Source organism: Bombina bombina, chromosome 1 (genome assembly GCF_027579735.1).
Source record: "Bombina bombina isolate aBomBom1 chromosome 1, aBomBom1.pri, whole genome shotgun sequence".
Lineage (NCBI taxonomy): Eukaryota > Metazoa > Chordata > Amphibia > Anura > Bombinatoridae > Bombina > Bombina bombina.
The window spans coordinates 49809273-49833785 of NC_069499.1; the positions used below are offsets into that span (position 1 = coordinate 49809273).

A 24513-nucleotide genomic window follows, 5' to 3' on the forward strand; every position below is an offset into this window, starting at 1 on the left:
ATTAAAATCTTGTTTGCTGTAACAGTTTTTCAATAACCAAATTCCATCCATCACTTGCCTTAATTAGAGGAGCCAATCTGGGCTTGAGTCAGCAGACAACAAGGCTAGCCACATTTATTATGTTAGTACAAAGTGCATTGTTTTACAGTTGTTATCTGATAAAGTCACTTAGAGACTTATATGTAGCAAAGTTAGACTTGAGAAGTCAGCAGGGTACATTCAAAGTTCAGAGAATTAGATATTGCTCGATTTTCAAAGCTAAATTACATGAAAAGGGGGTATAAAAATAATAAAAATATATTGCAAAGTTGTTTTACTATACATAGCTAAACCTTTTATATCAAACCCACACTGTCACTTTAAACCTGGAAATGTGCACGAGACAAGCTTAAAGGGACATTAAACAGCTCTTAATTTTGTTTGAAACGTGTGCTTCTCCCCCCCGTTTCCCAGAGTGGCCAAAAAGAAAACCTGTAGCCTGCGAATGCTGCAGATCAAATAGCTGGTTTAGCAGTTTGCCGCATTTTGAAAACCAAGGTTACAGTTTTCGCTTTTTGGCTTCCTCTGGGAGTGTGGGATAGATAAAAGCAACGTGTTTAATGTCATTTTTAATAGGACAGTAAAGTCCAAATTAAACTTTCATGATTCAGATAGAGTGTGTCATTTTAATTAACTTTCCTATTTACTTTTATAATCAAATATGCTTTGTTCTCTTGATATTTTTAGTTGAAAGCTAAACCTAGGTAGGCTCATATGCTAATTTCTAAGTCTCTTGTCTGAATGCATTTGACAGTTTTTCCCAGCTAGAGGGCGTTTGTTCATATGTGTCATATAGATAAACATTGTGCTCATGCCCATAGAGTTACTTATGAGTGGGCACTGATTGGCTAAAATGCAAGTCTGTCAAAAGAACTGAGATAAAAGGGCAGTCTGCAGAGGCTTAGATACAAGGTAATCACAGAAGGTAAAAAGTGTATTAATGTAACAGTGTTGGTAATGCAAAACTAGGGAATGAGTATTAAAGGGATTATCTTTTTAAATAATACATTTTTTGTTGTTTAATGTCCCTTTAAGAGATGCAGTAGATGGCATTACCCTACTATTGTTAACAAGTTTTTTCCAGTGATACATTTGTTTTTTTTTTGCAAATATATAGATGAGATATATATATATATATATATATATATATATATATATATATATATATATCTCAAGCAAGAGACAGCTCTCTGGTCTTAATAGTAGAAAACCAAGTAGTTTATTTAGTGACGTTTCGGGGAATGACCCCCGGGTCTGATGAAGGGGGGTATTCCCCGAAACGTCACTAAATAAACTACTTGGTCTTCTACTATTAAGACCAGAGAGTGCTGTCTCTTGCTTGATATATCATACCCCTATACGAGCACCCTGGCACATGAAGGACTGTTTGTGAGAGTGCGCCTTACTCATTGTGTGTGTGTGTGTGTATATATATATATATATATATATATATATATATATATATACATTTTAAAAAAACTCAAAAATACAACATGATATATGTGATTTCTCTCTCTTTTTTTTTTTTTTATTACTTTTTTTTTTTTTAGAGAAATATTGATAGGGCCAAGTATATGGTGCTACTTGACAAAGGTGGTACCTCCCTGCTGTAAAGTTACTGTAAACTGGACATTCTGTTCAATTCACTAAACAATTTCCCTGTAAGAATCTGATTTTATTTACTGCACAACCAGATAAAAGTAACTCTGTCTTGATAATGCCAATTAGTGGATTTTTCTGTGCCAGTTTCCCATACAGGGGAAGCCATCCCTGGACTTTGTATGCAAATAAACTAGTGATCCACAGATAAATATTCTTTAGCTGCCCTGCCTGTGTCACATACCGCTACACTCGCTGTACCCAGTACAGAATTCATCTTTTTTTCATCAGGAAATTGTTATTGAAGCAACAACAGAAGAGGAAACATTTTATAAGTCTGAAGAACCTACAGTAACGTTAGTCGAGATAAATAAATAACTGTCTGGGCAAGAAAATGGAATTGTCGCTCCTGCTGAGAACAACCATCTGCTTTGTATATCTGCAATATGTTTTTGGTAAGTTTTTGAGATGTGCTTTCGGCTTCGGATGATTTTCTATTTATAGAAATTTGCCAATTCATATAATACACAAAAAGTCAAATCTATTATTGAACGAAAGAGACAAAGAACAAATGACTGGTTGATCAAATTGGTTCATTCAGTTGTTCCTATCATTTGGCTACAAAAAGGGGGCAGGAAGGGGGGAACTATATTGTTTGGCTAATCATTTCCTTTGTTTGTAATGATGTACAGGGGTCTGACCCTGCATATGCCTATCATCCCCTGTCCAAACCTGCCATAGTATTACACTAAATGCTGCCTTTTAGTCACACATGCATAGGGAGGTAGGAGACTAGGATAAGCTCAGTCACTTTAACCAGAGGTATTGGAACATGCAGTTGTGTAACTTCTGTTGCTCTGTGAGCTAGTAATTACCTCAAATTCAATAAGCGAGTTGTATGTTCTGTTTGCTTTGAAAGTTAGGTTCTTTTAATTGCTCAAATTCTATAATGTAAGAAGTTTGTTAAAATTAATTGTTTATATTTGATGTCCCCATTGGATATAACAGTAACTAATACAAATCTAATATTCAGAGGAAACAAATGCACACATAAATGAAGTTCTGCTGAACTGAATGTTGGGAAAAATCCAAAACAAATCATTTGAATTAATCTAATTTTTTTGCCTCGGGATATCTCTAATTTCACGATTTAGATTTGCACAATAAAAAAAAAAGAGAGAGAGTTTGCTTCTGCTATCAATATTACCTCATTCTCTTGGTGTTCTTCTGGACTTGAATCATAGATCCATTTCATGAGAACCTACTGAGGTAGACTCAAGAGTGTGCACGTGTCTTGATAGCTATATGGTAGCAGTGTTTGAAACAATGTTTGTAACAATGTTATACATATAGTGTTCTCTAGACACGTGCACACATCTCAGGCTACCTCAGTACTTCTGTGATGACTTAACAAAGGTAAAAGTGACTATTTATGCACAGGAAATAGATAGTAAATAGAAAGAACATGTTTCAGACAAGTCTATAATAACGGGACATATTGGCAAACACAAGGGCAATGTTAAGTAATTTGTTTTCTGACATAAATAAGGGCGATGGCAAAACCAGATCCCTTTGTCTAAAATCCCCCCTTTTTCTTGCTTCACCTCATTCCTTGCCGTGGCATCCTGAGTAATTTATACCACTAAATGTGACAAGAGTGCACTAGGAAATAAGGCAGACTAAAGTAGAAAGTTTTGTAAATATGGGTCAAGGATAATAAATTAGATAGGAGAGGGTTAAAGTATATATATATATATGTTACAGTGACAGAAATTATTTTTTAATGGAAAGATACTGAAGCAAGTGATATGCCTGATGAGGTTGGAGAATAAATGGCATGGGACTGAGACCATTCCTCCATAAAGAATCTTTCTACATCCTACAAATATATTTATTTTAATAACAATTAGCTTTATATATTTATTATTGTAGCCATTAGTTTTATATTTTTATTATCATAAAAACAATCTTTATATATTTATTTATTATCATGACCACAATCTTTATATATTTATTATCATAACCATCATCTTTATATATTTATTATTGTAACCATTAGTTTTATATTTTTATTATCATAAAAACAATCTTTATATATTTATTTATTATCATAACCACAATCTTTATATATTTATTAAACATTAACTTTATATATTTATTTTATCACTCGCTTTATATATTTATTATGTACTTATGATTATAACCATTAGCTCTATGTATTTATTAAAAAACTAGACTTAATGCACTTGACAAGGTAAACAAATTTGTGTTTATTTTTTGACCAGAAGCATATAACCATATTCTATATTTCGGTTGCTTATGATATTATTTTATTTCGCCCTTAAGGTGTAGATTGGTGGGGGAATTATATGGATGGGCTGAAAGACCAAATATCTGCAGATGGGTTCCAGGTACTGTATTATTAATTATCTATTACAATCTGTTATAAAAATAAGTTATTAACACTATAAGTAAAATTTCTAATATTTATGTCTTATCATTTTGTGCCTAAAATCATTATAGTTCCTGCTAAACTTTAGGTAAATTCAAGGCCAACCAATTCTACAACTATAGTCTGGAAGCTTAGATTTCTTGGTCTCACTGGTATGAATGGCTCAAATATGGCTGTTATGTTTCCAAAACTTGTCAGCATATATTACATAATTTGTGGGAATTTTCTATATTTCTATAACATGTCATTATCAGAAGGAATTATTACATCCACATATAAGAGAATTACTTTGTACAGAAAACTCACCTTGGGAGATAATGAATACTGATATGCAGGCCACGATCCCATGTATTAAGGGACAAATTGTACACATCTAAACTCCAAGACTTCCTGATGAGTACATAGGGCTCGATTTATCATTTAAGGGCGGATAGGGGCATACCTATTCGCCCCTATCCGCCCCAGCTCTCCTCTGTCGGGCAGCAATCCGCTGCTGGAATTTAATATTGTGCACAAGCAAATCACGCGCAGGCAGGAGCTGTCAACTTCCCCGGTCGGACGGTGGAGAAGAGGGTAGGGAAGCAGCGGCCTCATGACCGCTGCTTCATAAATTGTGACTGTGAGAACCTGCAGTCATAGGGAGGCGAAAGGCTTGATTAATTGAGCCCATAGGAGCAAAAACCTTCTAACTTTATATCAAAAGATTTTACCATTTGACACAGAACTATTTACTGACACCATTCCACATCTCATGTCTCCAGAGACCCATAATATCCGTTTTACTATATTAATAACCAGATTGTATTTTCAGTGCCACATATTCTATCTAAACTGGATACATAAAAATTTCTTACCTAGAATATTTTTACTGAGTTATACAAATTTAACTCTGTTAAATGTAATTATCAGATGAATGGAGTAACTTCTCTGAAAGGGGACAGATCTCAGGAAGACACCCTGATGTGCTGATGCCACAAGGGAGACACACAGGCTGAAGGGTATTACTCATTGGAACACCAATCAAGGGAACTGTCTAGATCATTAACTACGTCCCTGTGTTTAATAAACTGACCTTAGACATCATGGGGCAGATTTATCAATGTCTGGCGAACATGATACACTGTAGCATATCATGTACGCCAGACATCCCTGAATGCCGACAGCATACGCTGTTGGCATTTAACATTGCACAAGCAGTTCTGGTGAACTGCTTGTGCAATGCCGCCCCCTGCAGATTCGCAGCCAATCGGCCGCTGCTTCTTAACTCCTGTTTCCGGCGAGCCTGAAGGCTCGCACGGAAACAGGGGTATTTGGCCCCATTCATGCCATAATAAATTGGCCCCCTTGTCTACACAAGGATTTTAATTGAAAAATGTGGTAACTTGCATACAGAACAAGTCACATATTCAATATGAATCTATATGGAATGCCACCTATGAAAATTATGTCTTTTAATGTTACAAAATGTATTGCCAAGACACACAGATATGAGAAATATTGAATCATTATACAGAACATAAAAAAAAATTATTGGTGCCTTCATTTGGATTTTCGTTTCGTAAAAATAAAATAAAAATTTGATTTTCGTGACGAATGTGCATTCATCCGAAAACTAATGCACATCTCTAAAATATATATCATAAAATATAAGATTACCATAATTAGCTGCATCAATACCAGCCAGTAATATCATGTACCCCATATGCATCATAATGCTAGGTACACTCATTGCAACATAAAAGGAAATTGCACGAAAATGCATTTGGGTATAAGTACACACAGAGACTGGTTTCCATATTGCTGAAATTGGGATTGGTAATGTACAATACAGCTGAATATTGTTATAAGCACTATAGTTAAAATTTCTTTAAAGCAGTACTGATATAAAAACTGGGATTTCTCTGAAGTTATTATTGTGATTAAAAGAGTGTTTTATACTTACAATGTAATATGTTGTAGATGGTTATCTTCTAAATAACAATTATCTTTGCGTTAAGAAAATGTAATATTCAAGATAAAGGGGTTCTGTAATAGATATTACTAAATTGATTTTAAATTATTCTAAGGTATTTTCAGAAATTGTATTCACATTTTAGCCATATTGTATTCACTGCTGTTGCATTGATTGGTTAACATTCTCATAGAGCTTCCTGATTGGTGCCCTTGATCCGATCGGGATGATTAACAGCCACTGCTAGCGGTCGATTGGTGGCATTGGGGCGATGAGCGGCATTGCACAAGCATTTCACTAGAAATGCTTGTGCAATGTTAAATGCCAACAGCGTATGCATGTCCGCTCGACTAATAAAATGTCTTCCCTTAAAGGTCCTTTAGTAAATATTGATGAAATATTTTAAATTATTATAAAGTGTTCTAAGGTTATATTCAATTTGAGCTACGTAGTATTTGCTGATAAATGCTGGGCAGTTGATGAATCACTATAAAGCTTCTAATTGCTATATTTGTTTTATTGTCAATCATGCTATATCTAATAATCAGACTTAGTAAACAGTATTAAGCTATTGCAATGTTATAACAAAAGCCTGGTTGATAGTAATTTTTGTTTCATACTCAATAGGAGAAATCTGCTAATTAGCCATTTGTGGTATTCATTAGTACTGCTGTTTTATGATGAACTGTTCTAGAAAATCTTAACTGTGATAGCTGTCATTTAATTCACTCTGGTCAAAATGTACTTTTCCAATACTATTGTGTCCATATCTCATGGTGTAACAGATGATTTGGTTAATTTTTAATTAATTTGAATATTTATATAGCTTGTTTTGTACTTTACTAATATTGTAATACATCTATTATATATGTAATCACTGTGCTTATAATATTACACCTGTCAGAACTTAGATATTATTAATTTGAGTGAATTATTAATATATGATAATTGTGTTATTATTAATATTCATAAACATCCCAACACATGGATGGTTTATGCTTCTGGTATAGTAATGTGGATAGTCTATCCCCCTGACTTGGCAGTATGGGTATTCTATACCCTAGCTTAGACGTAAGCATTCTCTATCCCGTTAGTTTGAGAGTACGGATCTCCCTGACTTAGCAATATGCATATTATGGCAATATAAACGCCATTCCCCTGCCACTGGCTTTGCTGTAAAAGAGTGCAATCACCTAGATGATTGTATAATTCCATTATTACCCAGCTTGTAAGCATGGAAGGACCATCCCCCTTAGGAGGTTTGGCCTCCCCCGTTTTCACAGTATGGAGGGAGATTACCTTCTCTTGATGGTACGGAGTGGCCTCCCCCCCCCCCCCCTAGATTCACAATAAGGTTGGTCTTACCCTCTGGGTTCACAACATGGACTATCTAGTACCCTGGGACTGCAAAGGGCATTAGCATAGAGATACATACATGCACATGTATAAATCTGTTTTTGTATGTGTATATACTGTATATATATGTTTATATTTGTGTACATATGTATTTATATATTTATATGTGTATTTACAGACATATATACACGTAAAAACACATAAAAATGTATGTATACATATCTAGACATATAATTAAGTGCATTGGAGCCCTTTGCAGTCAAGTGGATAAAAACATGTTAAAGCAAATTTATGCAACATTCATTTTTAATAAAGTGTTATAGTGGGTATTTACTGTAAATATGCAGGTAGCAGAATATGCTCTAAGTATTTTTAAATGGATATTCCTATATATCTGTATATATTTATATCTTTATATAACACACAGAGAAAACCCAGCACTCACTTACAAGCTCTCAGCTAAGATTTAAAAGCAAAAATGGAAAGGTTAGTTACCGCATCTGGCCAAATGGGACAAGCCCAGGTACCTCGTCAAGGTCCTTTCCAATACCTGGGACCCTAAAACAGCCACACAATGCAGTGGCACCCAGGGCTGAGCATGTTGCAGGGTCATGGGATGTGTACCCGGTCCGGTATGAGAGTGCAGTTCCCTTCTGTGTTTTGTATATATCTTTATATTGTACTTAAATACCATCAGATATTTGTAGAATTATGTATTTACTAGTCGATAAGCCTGCCCAGAGGGCAGTCTAATTATTTTTTAAACTACAGATGTAGAAACAACATATTTTGTAATTCTTCTTTTATATAAGAATTTAAGCTACAACCCCTAACCTAACACCTCAATAAATAAACCCATATTACCTAAACTAATACATTCTAAAGATACAAAAAAAAAAAAAAAAATAAGGCCTAGATTATGAGTTGTGCGTTAGGGTTAAAAAGCAGCGTTAAGAGGTCCTAACGCTGCTTTTTAACGCCCGCTGGTATTACAAGTCTTGCAGGTACTCAGGTACAGGTGTACCGCTCACTTTTCTTGGTCAGACTCGGAAATACCGCAAATCCACTTACGTCAATTGCATATCCTATATTTTCAATGAGACTTGCATAGCGTTGGTATTATGAGTCTGACCAAAAGTGAGCGGTAGACCCTCTCCTGTCAAGCCTGGTACCGCATTTGAAAGTTAGTAGTTAAGAGTTTTACACTACAACGCCGTAGCATAAAACTCTTAACTAAAGTGCTAAAAAGTACACTTACACCTATAAACTACCTATTAACCCCTAAACCAAGGCCCTCCCACATCACAAACACTAAAATAAATATTTTAACCCCTAATCTGTCGAACCGGACATTGCCGCCACTATAATAAACATATTAACCCCTAAACCGCCGCACTCCCGCCTCGCAAACATTGGTTAAATATTATTAACCCCTAATCTGCCGGCCCTAACATCGCCACCACCTACCTACATTTATTAACCCCTAATCTGCCGCTCCCAACCTTGCCGCCACTATATTAAATGTATTAACCCCTAAACCTAAGTCTAACCCTAACACCCCCTAACTTAAATATAATTACAATAAATCTAAATAAAATTAATGCAATTAACTAAATTATTCCTATTTAAAACTAAATACTATAAAATAAGTTAGCTACAATATAACTAATAGTAGCTAGCTTAGGGTTTATTTTTATTTTACAGGCAACTTTGTATTTATTTTAACTAGGTACAATAGTTATTAAATAGTTATTAACTATTTAATAACTACCTAGTTGAAATAAAGTCAAATTTACCTGTAAAATAAAACCTAACCTAAGTTACAATTGCACCTAACACTACACTACAATTAAATTAATTACCTAAATTAAATACAATTAATTACGATTAAATAAAATTACGAAAAAAACAAACACTAAATTACAGAAAATAATAAAGAAATTACAAGATTTTTAAACTAATTACACCTACTCTAATCCCCTAACAAAATAAAAAAGCCCCCCAAAATAAAAAAAAATCCATATCCTACACTAAATTACAAATAGCCCTTAAAAGAACCTTTTGCGGGGCATTGCCCCAAAGTAATCAGCTCTTTTACCTGTAAAAAATGTTTACAATCCCCCCCAACATTAAAACCCACCACCCACACAACCAACCCTACTCTAAAACCCACCCAATCCCCCCTTAAAAAAACCTAACACTAACCCCTTGAAGATCACCCTACCGGGAGATGTCTTCACCCAACCGGGCAGAAGTGGTCCTCCAGACGGCCAGAAGTCTTCATCCGATCCGGGCAGAAGAGGACCTCCAGATGGGCAGAAGTCTTCATCCAGGTGGCATCTTCTATCTTCATCCATCCGGCGCAGAGCGGGTCCATCTTCAAGCTATCCGATGCGGAGCATCCTCTTCCATCCGACGACTAACACTAAATGACGGTACCTTTATGTGACGTCATCCAAGATGGCGTCCCTTCAATTCCGATTGGCTGATTCTATCCGCCAATCGGAATTAAGGTAGAAAAAATCCTATTGGCTGATGCAATCAGCCAATAGGATTGAAGTTCAATCCTATTGGCTGATCCAATCAGCCAATAGGATTGAGCTCACATTCTATTGGCTGATCGGAACAGCCAATAGAATGCAAGCTCAATCCTATTGGCTGATTGGATCAGCTAATAGGATTTTTAATACCTTAATTACAATTGGCTGATAGAATTCTATCAGCCAATCGGAATTGAAGGGACGCCATCTTGGATGACGTCACTTAAAGGTACCGTCATTTAGTGTTAGTCTTCGGATGGAAGAGGATGCTCCACGTCGGATGGCTTGAAGATGGACCCGCTCCGCTCCGCTCCGGATGGATGAAGATAGAAGATGCTGCCTGGATGAAGACCTCTGCCTGTCTGGAGGTCCTCTTCTGCCTGGATCGGATGAAGACTTCTGGCCATCTGGAGGACCACTTCTGCCCGGTTGGGTGAAGACGTCTCAAGGTAGGGTGATCTTCAAGGGGTTAGTGTTAGGTTTTATTAAGGGGGGATTGGGTGGGTTTTAGAGTAGAGTTGGGCTTGTGGGTGGTGGGTTGTAATGTTGGGAGGGTATTGTATTTTTTTTTTACAGGTAAAAAAGCTGATTAATTTGGGGCAATGCCCCGCAAAAGGCCCTTTTAAGGGCTATTTGTAATTTAATTTTGTAGGGTAGGGATTTTTATTATTTTGGGGGGCTTTTTTATTTTATTAGGGGGATTAGATTAGGTGTAATTAGTTTAAAAACTTGTAATTATTTTATTATTTTCTGTAATTTAGTGGCTGGGGGTTTCGTACTTTAGTCTCTTTAATTTAATTGTAGTTAGTTTAGGTAATTTATTTAATTATAGTGTAGTGTTAGGTGTAATTGTAACTTAGGTTAGGGTTTATTTTACAGGTAAATTTGTACTTATTTTAACTAGGTAGTTATTAAATAGTTAATAACTATTTAATAACTATTGTACCTAGTTAAAATAAATACAAAGTTGCCTGTAAAATAAAAATAAATCCTAAACTAGCTACAATGCAACTATTTGTTATATTGTAGCTAGCTTAGGGTTTATTTTATAGGTAAGTATTTAGTTTTAAATAGGAATAATTTAGTTAATAATAGTAATTTTATTTAGATGTATTTAAATTATATTTAAGTTAGGGGGGTGTTAGGGTTAGACCTAGATTTAGGGGTTAATAACTTTATTATAGTGGTGGCGACGTTGGCGGCGGCAGATTAGGGGTCAATAATTGTAGGTAGGTTGCGACGACATTGGGGGCTGCAGAATAGGGGTTAATAACTATAATGTAGGTGTCGGCGATGTTGGGGGAGACAGATTAGGGGTTCATAAGTATAATGTAGGTGGCGGCGGTGTCCAGAGCGGCAGATTGGGGGTTAATATTATAATGTAGGTTGCGGCGATGTCGGGGGCGGCAGATTAGGGGTTAATAAGTGTAAGATTAGGGGTGTTTAGACTCGGGGTTCGTGTTAGGTGTAGACATAAAAAGTATTTTCCCATAGGAATCAATGGGGCTGCGTTAGAAGCTGAACGCTGGTTTTTTCAGCTGGCTCTCCCCCATTGATTCCTATGGGGAAATCGTGCACAAGCACATTTTACCAGCTCACCGCTACCGTAAGCAGCTCTGGTATTCCAGTGAGATGTGGAGCTAAATTTTGCTCTCCGCTCACTTTTCTGCGGCTAAAAAACCTGTAATACCAGCGTTGTCTTAAGTGAGCGTTGAGAAAAAAAATGCTTGTTAGCCCCACACACCATTACCGACAAAAACTCGTAATCTAGCCGTTAGTTAAGTGTAGTAATTTTATTTAGATTTATTTTAATTATATTTAAGTTAGGGGGTGTTAGGGTTAGGGTTAGGGGTTAATAACTTTATTATAGTGGCGGCGACATTGGGGGTGGCAGATTAGGGGTTAATAAATGTAGGTAGATGGCGGCGACATTGGGGGCAGCAGGGTAGGGGTTAATAAATAAAATGTAGGTGTCGGCGATGTTGGGGGCGGCGGATTAGGGGTTCATAAGTATAATGTAGGTGGTGGCGGTGTCCGGAGCGGCAGATTAGGGTTTAATAATATAATGCAGGTGTTGGCGATGTCAGGGGCGGCAGATTAGGGGTTAATAAGTGTAAGATTAGGGGTGTTTAGACTCGGGGTTCATGTTAGGGTGTTAGGTGTAGACATAAAATGTGTTTCCCCATAGGAATCAATGGGGCTGCGTTAGGAGCTTTACGCTGCTTTTTGCAGGTGTTAGGTTATTTTCAGCCGGCTTTCCCCCATTGATTCTTATGGTGAAAGCTCACTGCTAACGTAAGCAGCGCTGGTATTGAGGTGAGATGTGGAGATAAATTTTGCTCTTCGCTCACTTTTTTGCGGCTATCGCCGGGTTTGTAAAATCCCGTAATACCAGCATTGTCTGCAAGTGAGCGGTGATCATAAACTGCTCGTTAGCACCGCACCCCTGTTAACGCAAAACTCGTAATCTAGGCGTAAGTTTACAAAAAATAAAAAAAAGCTAATATTACAGAAAATAAAAAAAATTACCAAATTTAACAAAATTAAACCTAATCCCTATGAAAATAAAAAAGAATCCCAAAATAAAAACACCCCCTACTCTAAGAATAAACTACCAGTAGCCCTTAAAAGGGCTTTTTGCAGGGCATTGCCCCAAGATAATCAGCTCTTTTACAAAAAATATACATAAGTCCCACCTAACATTAAAGCCCCCCACTCCCCAAAATAAAAGAACCTAACACTAAAAAACCTAAACTACCCATTGCCCTGAAAAGGACATTTGTTTGGGCATTGCCCTTAAAAGGGCATTTAGCTCTTTTACTGCCCATCCCTAATCTAAATAAAACAACCCCCCCAAAAAACCCTTAAAAAATACTAACTCTAACCCCCAGGTTGGTACTCACAGTTCCTGAAGTCCGGCGGAGAAGGTCCTGTTCCAGGCGGTTAAGTCTTCTTCAAAGCGCAACCTCTTCTTCTTCCAGGAACATCCTGCGCGGAGCTGTGCTGAAGACTGTAAACCGCGGAGCTGAAGACCGTCGACCCTGGAACTGCAGACCAGCGACCATGGAGCATGGAGGATCCTCTTCGTATGATCTCCACCGTACACTGAATAGTGAATTCAAGGCACGCGATTAAAGATGGAGTCCCTTGAATTCCTATTGGCTGATTTGATTCTTCAATATCAAATCATCCAATAGGATGAGAGCTACTCAAATCCTATTGGCTGTTCAAATCAGCCAATAGGATGAGAGCAAGTGAAATTCTATTGGCTGATTTGAATAGCCAATAAAATTTCACTTGCTATTTTACAATTAATATCTGGTTATTAATTGCACCTCTACTGGACTCTACCGCTTAATTATTATCTAGTTATTAAAGGAATAGTAAAGTCCAAATTAAACTTTCATGATTCAGATAGGGCATGTGAATGTAAACAACTTTCTAATTTGCTTCTATCATCAAATTTGCTTAGTTATTTAGTTATTCTTAGTTGAAAGCTAAACCTAGGTAGGCTCATATGCTAATTTCTAAGCCCTTGAAGGCCGCCTCTCATCTGAAAGCATTTGACAGTTTTTCACAGCTAGAGGGCGTTAGTTCATGTGTTTCATATAGATAACACTGTGCTCATGCACGTGAAGTTATTTAGGAGTCAGCACTAATTACTTAAAATGCAAGACGGTCAAAAGATCTGCGATATGGAGGCAGTCAGCAGAAGCTTTAGATACAAGGTAACTACAGAGGTAAAAAGTATATTAATATAACAGTGTTGGTTATGCAAAACTTTGGAATGGTAAATAAAGGGATTATCTATCTTTTTAAACAATAACATTTTTGGTGTTTACTATCCCTTTAACTACACCTCTACTGGACTCTACTGCTCAGTTGTTATTAACTACACGTCTACTGGACACTGCTGCTCATGTATTATCTTCTGTCTTCTTTCAACCTCATCTACTATATTATCGTGCTTGCTATATTGAAACCACAGTCATTTCCTGTAATGTCAATGTCCACACACAAGTGAAATGACTGCATTCCATCATACATTGACACATACTGGCACATTTGCATACAAAGCAATGCACAGGTATTCTCGCTGGACATGCATCTTTACTAGAGCAGACCCTATAAATTCCAGTGCAAACTCAGAATGGTACTTGGTTATTTTGTTTGCTCTCCAAGACACTGTTGCTTAATTTCCTTTCCCTTACATCTCTTCTGTATTACTGCTCCCTTTCTGTTCCTCACTTGCTCCTCTTCTTTTACTTTGGCTCCTCGGATGGGCTTGCCAGTTGCCACCTAGACTCCGGCTAGTGACTTGATTCTGTTTTGAAGCTTAGTCTTTGTCTTTTGTAAAAAAGATACATTATTGCATGTTTTATGTGGATGTAAATATACAACAATAGCAAGGCACCTATAGCACAGTATACTTGTTGCTGCTGTTGTTGTTTGTTGTTCAATCTACCTTTAATTAGTAAGATACAATTCTTACTCAATGACCCTGCAATAATCTCAGCATTTAATTATTCTAAGGTCAAAATCCATTTAGCTGTTAATAATAACATAAATTATCAATATCTCAGTGTGCTAAATCAGTGTTTCTCAACTGCGGTCCTCAAGTAACCCCAACAGGCCTGGTTTTCATTATAGCTGAACCAGTGCACAGGTGAAATAATCAGCTGATCGGTGAGAACAAGTTAGTAACCATGGTTACTGATCAGCTGATTACTGATCAGCTGATTATTTCACCTGTGCAGTGGTTCAGCTATAATGAAAACCAGGCCTGTTGGGGTTACTTGAGGACCGCGGTTGAGAAACACTGTGCTAAATCACCACTTTGTTTTACATATATGGCGCTTTTCTCCCTAATATTTACTACACTAAATCCGATTTGCATTTTCCAATTTACTTCTGTTATCTAATTTATTTTTGTTCTTTTGGTATCCTTAGTTGAAAAGCATTTATTGATAGACTCGGGAACTGCTGATTGGTGGCTGCTCATATATGCCTCATGTTATTGGCTCATGTGCATTGCTGTTTCTTCAAAAGAGGATACCAAGGGAATTAGGCAAATTAGATAATAGAAGTGATTTGGAAAGTTGTTTAAAATTATATTCTCTATCTGAACCATGAAAGAAAAATTTCATGTCCGTTCAAGGAAAGGACTAGGGTAGCCTGCTCTCTTCTCTTCCCTTAAAAGGGATACTAAACACATGTTTTTCTTTCATGATTCAGATAGAGCCTGCAATTTTAAACAATTTTCTAATTTACTCCTATTATCAATTTGTCTTTGTCCTCTTGCTATCTTTATTTGATAAAGCAGGAATCTAAGCTTAATAGCTGGCCCATTTTTGGTTCAGCAAGCTCTACCCAGGTGCAGAACCAAAAATGGGTCGGCTCCTAAGCGACATTCTTGCTTTTCAAATAAAGATACCAAGAGAATTAAGAAAATGTGATAATAGGAGTAAATTATAAAGTTGCTTAAAATTGCATGCTCTATCTGAATCATGAAAGAAAAAAATTGGGTTTAGTGTCCCTTTAAGGTGGTTTAGCACTGATTCAGCTTAGTCAATTAATAATCATTTATTAAACAGGCATTTAAACAGCCATATATTCCTATCTAATAGCTAAATATAAATGGTGATGTCGCGAACTGTTCGCCGGAGAACAGTTCCCGGCGATCTTAGCTTGTTCGCGTTCGCCGCGGCGGGCGAACATATGCGATGTTCGATCCGCCCCCTATTCGTCATCATTGACCCTGTGTCTCACAGTCTGATGACACATTTCAGCCAATCAGCAGCAGACATCCCCTCCCAGACCCTCCCAGCTACTGGGCAGCAGCCATTTTAGAATCATTACGATCCTGCATTCTTAGTGAGAGGAGGTTTAGTGCTGCTGCTGTTAATTTTATAGGGAAATTTATAGCTAGGCTAGTGTATTCAGTGTCCACTACAGTCCTGAAGGACTCATCTGATCTCTGCTGTAAGGACAGCACCCCAAAAAGCCCTTTTTAGGGCTAGAACATCAGTCTTTTTTTTTTTTTTTCTGTAATTTTATTTGCATTTGCCTGCCTGTCAGCCTGTGTGTGAGGCTCACAGCATATACTGTGATTAATTCTTCTGTGCCACCACTGATATTTGGTTAACATTAGTGTAAATTTAAAAAACAAAAACTTTTACATCACTTTGCTAGTGTAATCTAATTTCATTTTCCATCAGGCCTGTGTGTCAGGCTCACAGCATATACTGTGATTAATAGCTCTGTTTTCCACCACTCATATCTGGTGTAACTTTTACATCAATCTGCTATTGTTATTTAATTTTAGTTGCCAGGCCAGCGTGCCACTAGTGCCAGCCTGTGTATCAGGCTCCCAGCATAATATACTGTGCCTACTTCCATCCTCAGTGCCACCACTCCTATCTGGTGTAACATTAGTTTAAATTTTGTAAAAAAAAACTTTTACATCAGTCTGCTAGTGTTATTTAATTGCAGTTGCCAGGCCAGCCTGCCACTAGTGCCAGCCTGTGTGTCAGGCTCACAGCATATACTGTGCCTACTTCCATCCTCGGTGCCACCACTCCTATCTGTTGTAACATTAGTGTATCTTTTTTTAAAAAAAACTTTTACATCAGTCTTCTAGTGTTATTTCATTTTAGTTGCCAGGCCAGCCTGCCACTAGTGCCAGCCTGTGTGTCAGGCTCCCAGCATATACTGTGCCTACTTCCATCCTCAGTGCCACCACTCATATCTGGTGTAACATTAGTGTAACTTTTTTTAAAAAAAAAACTTTTACATCAGTCTGCTAGTGTTATTTAATTGCAGTTGCCTGCCTGCCAGCGTGTGTGCCAGGCCCACTTTCCAACTAGTGCCACCAATCATATTTGTTATAACAGTAGTGTAAATATTTTAAATAAAAACTTTTTTGACTGTGACACATCAGTCTGTTAGTGTAATCTAATTGTAGTTGCCTGTGTATGCCAGGCCCACTTGCCAAGTTAGTGGCACCACTCATATTTGTTGTAACAGTAGTGTAAATATTTAAAATAAAAACTTTTTTGACTGTGAAACATCAGTCTGCTAGTGCAATTGAATTGCAGTTGCCTGCCTGCCAGCGTGTGTGCCAGGCCCACTTGCCAACTAGTGCCACCCATCATATTTGTTATAACAGTATTGTAAATATTTAAAAAAAAAAAAATTTGACTGTGAAACATCAGTCAGCTAGTAATCTAATTACAGTTGCCTGCCTGCCAGCGTGTGCGCCAGGCCCACTTGCCAACTAGTGCCACCAATCATATTTGTTATAACAGTAGTGTAAATATTTTTAAAAAAACTTTTTTGACTGTGAAACATCAGTCTGCTAGTGTAATCTAATTGCAGTTGCCTGCCAGCGTGTGTGCCAGGCCCACTTGCCAAGTTAGTGCCACCACTCATATTTGTTGTAACAGTAGTGTAAATATTTAAAAAAAAAACTTTTTTGACTGTGAAACATCAGTCTGCTAGTGTAATCTAATTGCAGTTGCCTGCCTGCCTGCCAGCGTGTGTGCCAGGCCCACTTGCCAACTAGTGCCACCACTCATATCTGTTTTAAAGCACGTTATTCCAAACAATTTAGGAATGTTAGGTGATTTATGCCCTTTATGGCTTAAAACCAGACTCTGTATCAACTATGTAATTTTCCGTGGGAGTTTTGCCATGGATCCCCCTCCGGCATGCCACAGTCCAGGTGTTAGTCCCCTTGAAACAACTTTTCCATCACTATTGTGGCCAGAAAGAGTCCCTATTGGTTTTAAAGTTCGCCTGCCTATTGAAGTCAATGGCGGTTCGCCCGGTTCGCCGGTTCACGAACAGTTGCCGAAGTTCGAGTCCGCCGTTCGCGAACCAAAATTTTTAGGTTCGCGACATCCCTAAATATAAATATATATTTATATATACATAATAATATTCAATCCTAAACTACCTAGTATGTCCACTGCTATTGCAAATATTTTTTTTGTATTAAGATTGTTGATGCAAAACCTCTAATCCACCTTAAAGGAAGAAATAGCTACAGGTTAAACAAAGAATCCACAGGAAAAAAGAAATGATAACCAAATCCTCCATGGGAACCAGCACAATTTTTCAGATGTATTTTACAGCAAAATGCAGCAAAATAATTAATGAATATCTATTGCAATATGTTATACTTTCAAAAATGAAACATTTTATACACTGTTGTTGAGTGTAATGGTCCTTAAAACTGCTGATAAACTCTGTGCTGCTTCCAAATGCAGATGCAGGGTCGGCTCCAGAACGAATGAAATGGGGGGGCATTTTTTTTCACGAGGGGGCACGCATTTAAAAAGCATGTATAAGAGTCAAAATAAGAGCAGACCTACTGTGGCAGTCCAGGGGTTACATTTATCAGATCTCTGGCTGTGCAGGAGTTAGATTTGTTTATATTTCTGGAAGTGCAGCGGTTACATGTGTCATATCTCAAGGAGTATAGGGGTTACATTTATAAGATGTCTGGCAGTGCCGCAGCAGTTACATTTACCAGATTTATGTCAGTGCAGGGGTTACATTGGTCATATCTCAGGAATGTCTCCCACATATGACCCAGCCAGTGGACACTGTTTGCATGTGTAGCTCTACCAATGACCCTACTAATGATCAAATAAGCCTTTACGTGACAATAAGTTTGAGTGCCAAGCAGTACATTACTTGTACAGATATTATTAATGATATTTACCAGCACACACACAGTATATACAGTATGTATATACACACAAATTATATATATATATATATATATATATATATATATATATATATATATATATATATATATATATATATACATATACACACACATATACACACACACACACACACACACACACAGTATATGTATATATATATATACAGGGAGTGCAGAATTATTAGGCAAGTTGTATTTTTGAGGATCAATTTTATTATTGAACAACAACCATGTTCTCAATGAACCCAAAAAACTCATTAATATCAAAGCTGAATAGTTTTGGGAGTAGTTTTTAGTTTGTTTTTAGTTATAGCTATTTTAGGGGGATATCTGTGGGTGCAGGTGACTATTACTGTGCATAATTATTAGGCAACTTAACAAAAAACAAATATATACCCATTTCAATTATTTATTTTTACCAGTGAAACCAATATAACATCTCAACATTCACAAATATACATTTCTGACATTCAAAAACAAAACAAAAACAAATCAGTGACCAATATAGCCACCTTTCTTTGCAAGGACACTCAAAAGCCTGCCATCCATGGATTCTGTCAGTGTTTTGATCTGTTCACCATCAACATTGCGTGCAGCAGCAACCACAGCCTCCCAGACACTGTTCAGAGAGGTGTACTGTTTTCCCTCCTTGTAAATCTCACATTTGATGATGGACCACAGGTTCTCAATGGGGTTCAGATCAGGTGAACAAGGAGGCCATGTCATTAGATTTTCTTCTTTTATACCCTTTCTTGCCAGCCACGCTGTGGAGTACTTGGATGCGTGTGATGGAGCATTGTCCTGCATGAAAATCATGTTTTTCTTGAAGGATGCAGACTTCTTCCTGTACCACTGCTTGAAGAAGGTGTCTTCCAGAAACTGGCAGTAGGACTGGGAGTTGAGCTTGACTCCATCCTCAACCCGAAAAGGCCCCACAAGCTCATCTTTGATGATACCAGCCCAAACCAGTACTCCACCTCCACCTTGCTGGCGTCTGAGTTGGACTGGAGCTCTCTGCCCTTTACCAATCCAGCCACGGGCCCATCCATCTGGCCCATCAAGACTCACTCTCATTTCATCAGTCCATAAAACCTTAGAAAAATCAGTCTTGAGATATTTCTTGGCCCAGTCTTGACGTTTCAGCTTGTGTGTCTTGTTCAGTGGTGGTCGTCTTTCAGCCTTTCTTACCTTGGCCATGTCTCTGAGCATTGCACACCTTGTGCTTTTGGGCACTCCAGTGATGTTGCAGCTCTGAAATATGGCCAAACTGGTGGCAAGTGGCATCTTGGCAGCTGCACGCTTGACTTTTCTCAGTTCATGGGCAGTTATTTTGCGCCTTGGTTTTTCCACACGCTTCTTGCGACCCTGTTGACTATTTTGAATGAAACGCTTGATTGTTCGATGATCACGCTTCAGAAGCTTTGCAATTTTAAGAGTGCTGCATCCCTCTGCAAGATATCTCACTATTTTTGACTTTTCTGAGCCTGTCAAGTCCTTCTTTTGACCCATTTTGCCAAAGGAAAGGAAGTTGCCTAATAATTATGCACACTTGATATAGGGTGTTGATGTCATTAGACCACACCCCTTCTCATTACAGAGATGCACATCACCTAATATGCTTAATTGGTAGTAGGCTTTCGAGCCTATACAGCTTGGAGTAAGACAACATGCATAAAGAGGATGATGTGGTCAAAATACTCATTTGCCTAATAATTCTGCACTCCCTGTATATATATATATATATATACACACACACACACACTGTGTGTGTATATATATATATATATATATATATATATATACACACACACATATACACACGGTATATATGTATATACACACACACACACACACATATATATATATATATATATATATATATATATACACACAAACAATATATATACACACAGTGTGTGTATTGTGTGTGTGTATGTCTGTATGTGTGTGTGTATATATATATATATATATATATATATATATATATATGTATATATATATATATATAGTAAAACAACCTTGGGGACAAATAGGAGATGTTTTGAAACATGTAAATAATCAACATAAGGATATTTCACTCATTGTCCCACAGCTACATTTGAAGTGTGTGTATGTCAGCACCTATAATCTGACACACATTTTACACTGATCACTGCAGATAAAGCAGGCACAATGCACACTTGTTTTGTGTGACCTGCAGTGGGGAAACCAAGGAATTCCCAATTTGCTTCTTTATCTGTGGCTGCCAGGATATAAAGCACAATAGGGAAGGGATACTACTCTCACACACATTGGTTATACGGCTGTGTTTTAACAAAATTACTTCTGCCTTCCCTCTCACTGACTGTTAGCTTCTCCCAGCACTTCCTGCAGAGGTCTGATGATGTCATCATCTCACTTCAGCTCTGTAGTAAGTGGGCTAGCAGGAGGAGGGGCATTGCAAGCCCTAGGTTAACTGTGAGAGCACCAGCAGGGAAATGCAACTTTATTTGTTATCTGGACCTGGTTGTAAATAGAGGAGAGTAAAGAGATTAGCTGGACCCTCCAGTCGCGGATCTCCAGGGTCCAGTGGCTGCAAATGGTTGATGCAACATTTGGGACCCTGGACGTTCCGTCACTTTTAAAATGTAAAAAAAAAATTTTTTTTTTTTAAATCACTTCTTTTGCCCTGGGGGGCACAGCATTCCATTTGGGGGGGCATTGCCCCCCAATGCCCCCCCTTAGAGCCGACCCTGTGCAGATGTGGCCAGTGATTGGGATATATGCATATGCTGTATGCTTATTTAGAGACACAAGATTGCTCATGGACAAGAATATTTTATGTTTAAACTAGAATGTCACAAATATTTATCATTTTGATTGATCAAAATTTCAAATCAGTGTTGTTTTAGGCAAACTACACAAATCTATCATATTCACAAAAAATGATTGAACCTAAGTCAACTAGAGAGCAGAGAAGCATTTTGTGCGTTGCAAATGGGGAGTGAGTATGTGAGTGTTGGGTGAGGTAAAATGCATTGGAAATTTCCATTGAGGAGAACACAGAAATCAATGTTTATTGAATGACTAATAAATACCACAGTCTGATTACCAGGCATAGTATGAGTCATTTATAGTTCTCTGTTATCCAGCAGGAATCTCTGTAATTATTAAAATGTTATTGTATTAATTAATTTATTTTTCTTAAGCAATTTCCAGAAAAGTCCAGAAGTTTGGATATTTATCAGGAAGCCTTTGTGTGCCCTGACATGTCTCCTTCAACTCAAGTACCGACCAGAGGTTTGTATTGTTGGAACAAGGCTTTAAAACAGACATTGTAGTGCAATCATTTCATGCTCTAATTCGTTTCACACTGTACATGTGTAATCCTCACAAAGGGATTAAACACATAGATAAAGTCCCACTGGAGAGCTGTAGCGAACAGTTGATCCCAAGCAGGAAACAGTGAGCCAGTCAGCAGTGGCAGTCACACAACCCGGCCAATCAACAGTTGTGTTCAACTCAGCAGCATGGTAGCTGTAGCTGTTGAGGCTCAGAGCCGGACTTTAACTATTTATTTAACCTCTTTGCAGGGTAAAACACAAAGGGCCAGATTACCAGAGGTAAAAAAGGGTCTATCGCTGCTGTTTGCGCACGTTGGGTTTAGAGCTCACATTACAAGTTGAAAATAAACTCGAACGTGTGAGCGCAAATGCGATTTACACTACACTTCTATGATTACCGCGTCCTCAGAGCTCTGATTAACCTTTTGGCGAAACAAAAAAGTGTCTCAAAACACATAAAAAATACATTACAAAGTACAGTTAGACTCATAATAACACCGTCTAATAAATATATTCAAAAAACATTGAGCTTGCTTCCACTGAGCCATTAAAAATGGGGCCATAAGCTCCTGAAGCGGCCGACAACTAAAAGTAATTTACAGCTCCATTTTAGCACCGGGCTTCCATTTAAAAGGTTTCTGCTTTGCGAGCGGTCGCTTTTTTTGTGTAGGTGTAAGTTAGCGTTGTGTTAACGCTTCCACCCGATGCCGGATTTCGAAAACATTAATAGGTTATTATGGTATCCCGACCTTGCACTACACTCGATCGCATATTCAGTGCCGCATACAAGTGCGGCGCTGTATATTTTACCCGTCGCTAACTGTTATAACTGAATAAAATCAAACACCTAACGCATGCGCAATATCTAACTCTCAACCACACCCCCCCACCGCAATAACTATGTATTAACCCCTAATCCGCCAGCCCCATACCACAAAAATCTATCAAAGTTATTAACCCCTAAACGCCATCTAGCTATTAAAACTATTAACCCCTAATCCGCCATGCCCCACAACGCAAACTATCTATATAAACTATTAACCCCTAATCCGCAGTGCCCCCACAATGCAAACTATCTATTAAATCTATTAACCCCAATCCGCATTCCCCCCACAATGCAATCTAGCTATTTAAACTATAAACCCCTAATCCGCCATTAACCCACATCGCTATTAACCCCTAAACCGCCAAACCCAAAACAACGCAAATAACTAATCACTAAGCCCCCTAACCTAACACCCCCTAAATTAACCCCATTACATAAATTTAAATAATCCTAAATTAAAATTAAAAACCTAACATTGCTTTAAAAAAAAAACAAAAAAAAACTAAGGTTAAATTAATCTAAGATTACAAAAAATAAAAAAGTCTAACATAAAATAATAAACAAAATTATCAAAAATTAAAAAATTAAACCTAATCCCTATATAAATAAAAAGCCCCCCAAAATAAAAACACCCACTAAATTTATACTAAACTACCAATAGCCCTTAAAAGGGCCTTTTTGTAGGGCATTGCCCTAGGTTAAACAGCTCTTTACCCCCTAACAGTAAACCCCCCCCAAAATAAAAAAACCTAACACTAAATTTTTTTTTTCTAAACTACCCATTGCCCCTAGAGGGGCATTTGTAAGGGCAATGCCCTTAAACGGGCATTCAGCTATTTTTACTGCTCTTAAAAGGGCATTCAGCTCTTTTTCAATTGTCAAAAATCCCCTAATCAAAAAAAAAAAAAAAGCCTAACTCTAACCCCCAGATAGGTACTCACGGTTCCTGAAGTCCGGCGGTGAAGTCTTCTTCCAAGCGGCAACCTCTTCTATCTTCATCCAGGACTGCGGAACCGAAGATCAGCAACCGCAGAACTGAATACCGGCGTCCGCGGAGCCATGGAGCATGGGGGATTCAAATCAGCCATTAGGATTTCTGTAGCTCTCATCCTCTTGGCTGATTTGAATTTGAAGAATCAAATCAGCCAATAGGAATGCAAGGGACGCCATATTTAATTGCGTACCTTGAATTCACTATTCAGTGTACGGCGGCGATCGCATGAACAGGATCCTCCATGCTCAACAGGATCCTCCATGCTCCATGGCTCCGCAGTTGCCGGTCTTCAGTTCTGCGGTTGCCAGTCTTCAGTTCCACGGTCCAGGATGAAGATAGAAGCGGTCACTACTTGGAAGATGTGGGTTAATGGCGGATTAGGGTTTAATAGTCTAAATAGATAGGTTGCATTGTGGGGCATGGCAGATAAGGGGTTAATAGTTTTAATAGCTAGTTTGCGTTGTGGGGCATGGCGGTTTAGAGGTTAATACATTTATTATAAATTGCGATGTTGGGGGGATGGCGGATAGAGGGTTTTGACGTGTCGGGTTAGATTTCAATGGGAAAAAAGTCTCATAAAGCACCTTTTTCCTGTTTTACACCTAGTTGAGTTGGGTGTAATTTTAGGTACTGTATCGGCAGCCTCCGACAGTGTATTTATGGTTTGCGTGGGCATTGCAAAGATTAGCAGCTTCC

General features: G+C 37.8%; 1 protein-coding gene across 1 annotated transcript in view; it reads left to right on the plus strand.

The window, feature by feature from the left end:
* The first annotated feature begins 1898 nt into the window (after positions 1-1898).
* Positions 1899-24513, plus strand: part of LOC128636188 (phospholipase B1, membrane-associated) — a 100433-nt gene continuing 77818 nt past the window's right edge. Inside the window, exons 1-3 of the mRNA XM_053689236.1 lie at positions 1899-2093; positions 3985-4049; positions 21863-21953. Coding sequence (XP_053545211.1) covers positions 2033-2093; positions 3985-4049; positions 21863-21953 — 217 coding nt within the window. The 5' untranslated portion in view covers positions 1899-2032. The remainder of the gene's footprint in view (positions 2094-3984; positions 4050-21862; positions 21954-24513) is intronic.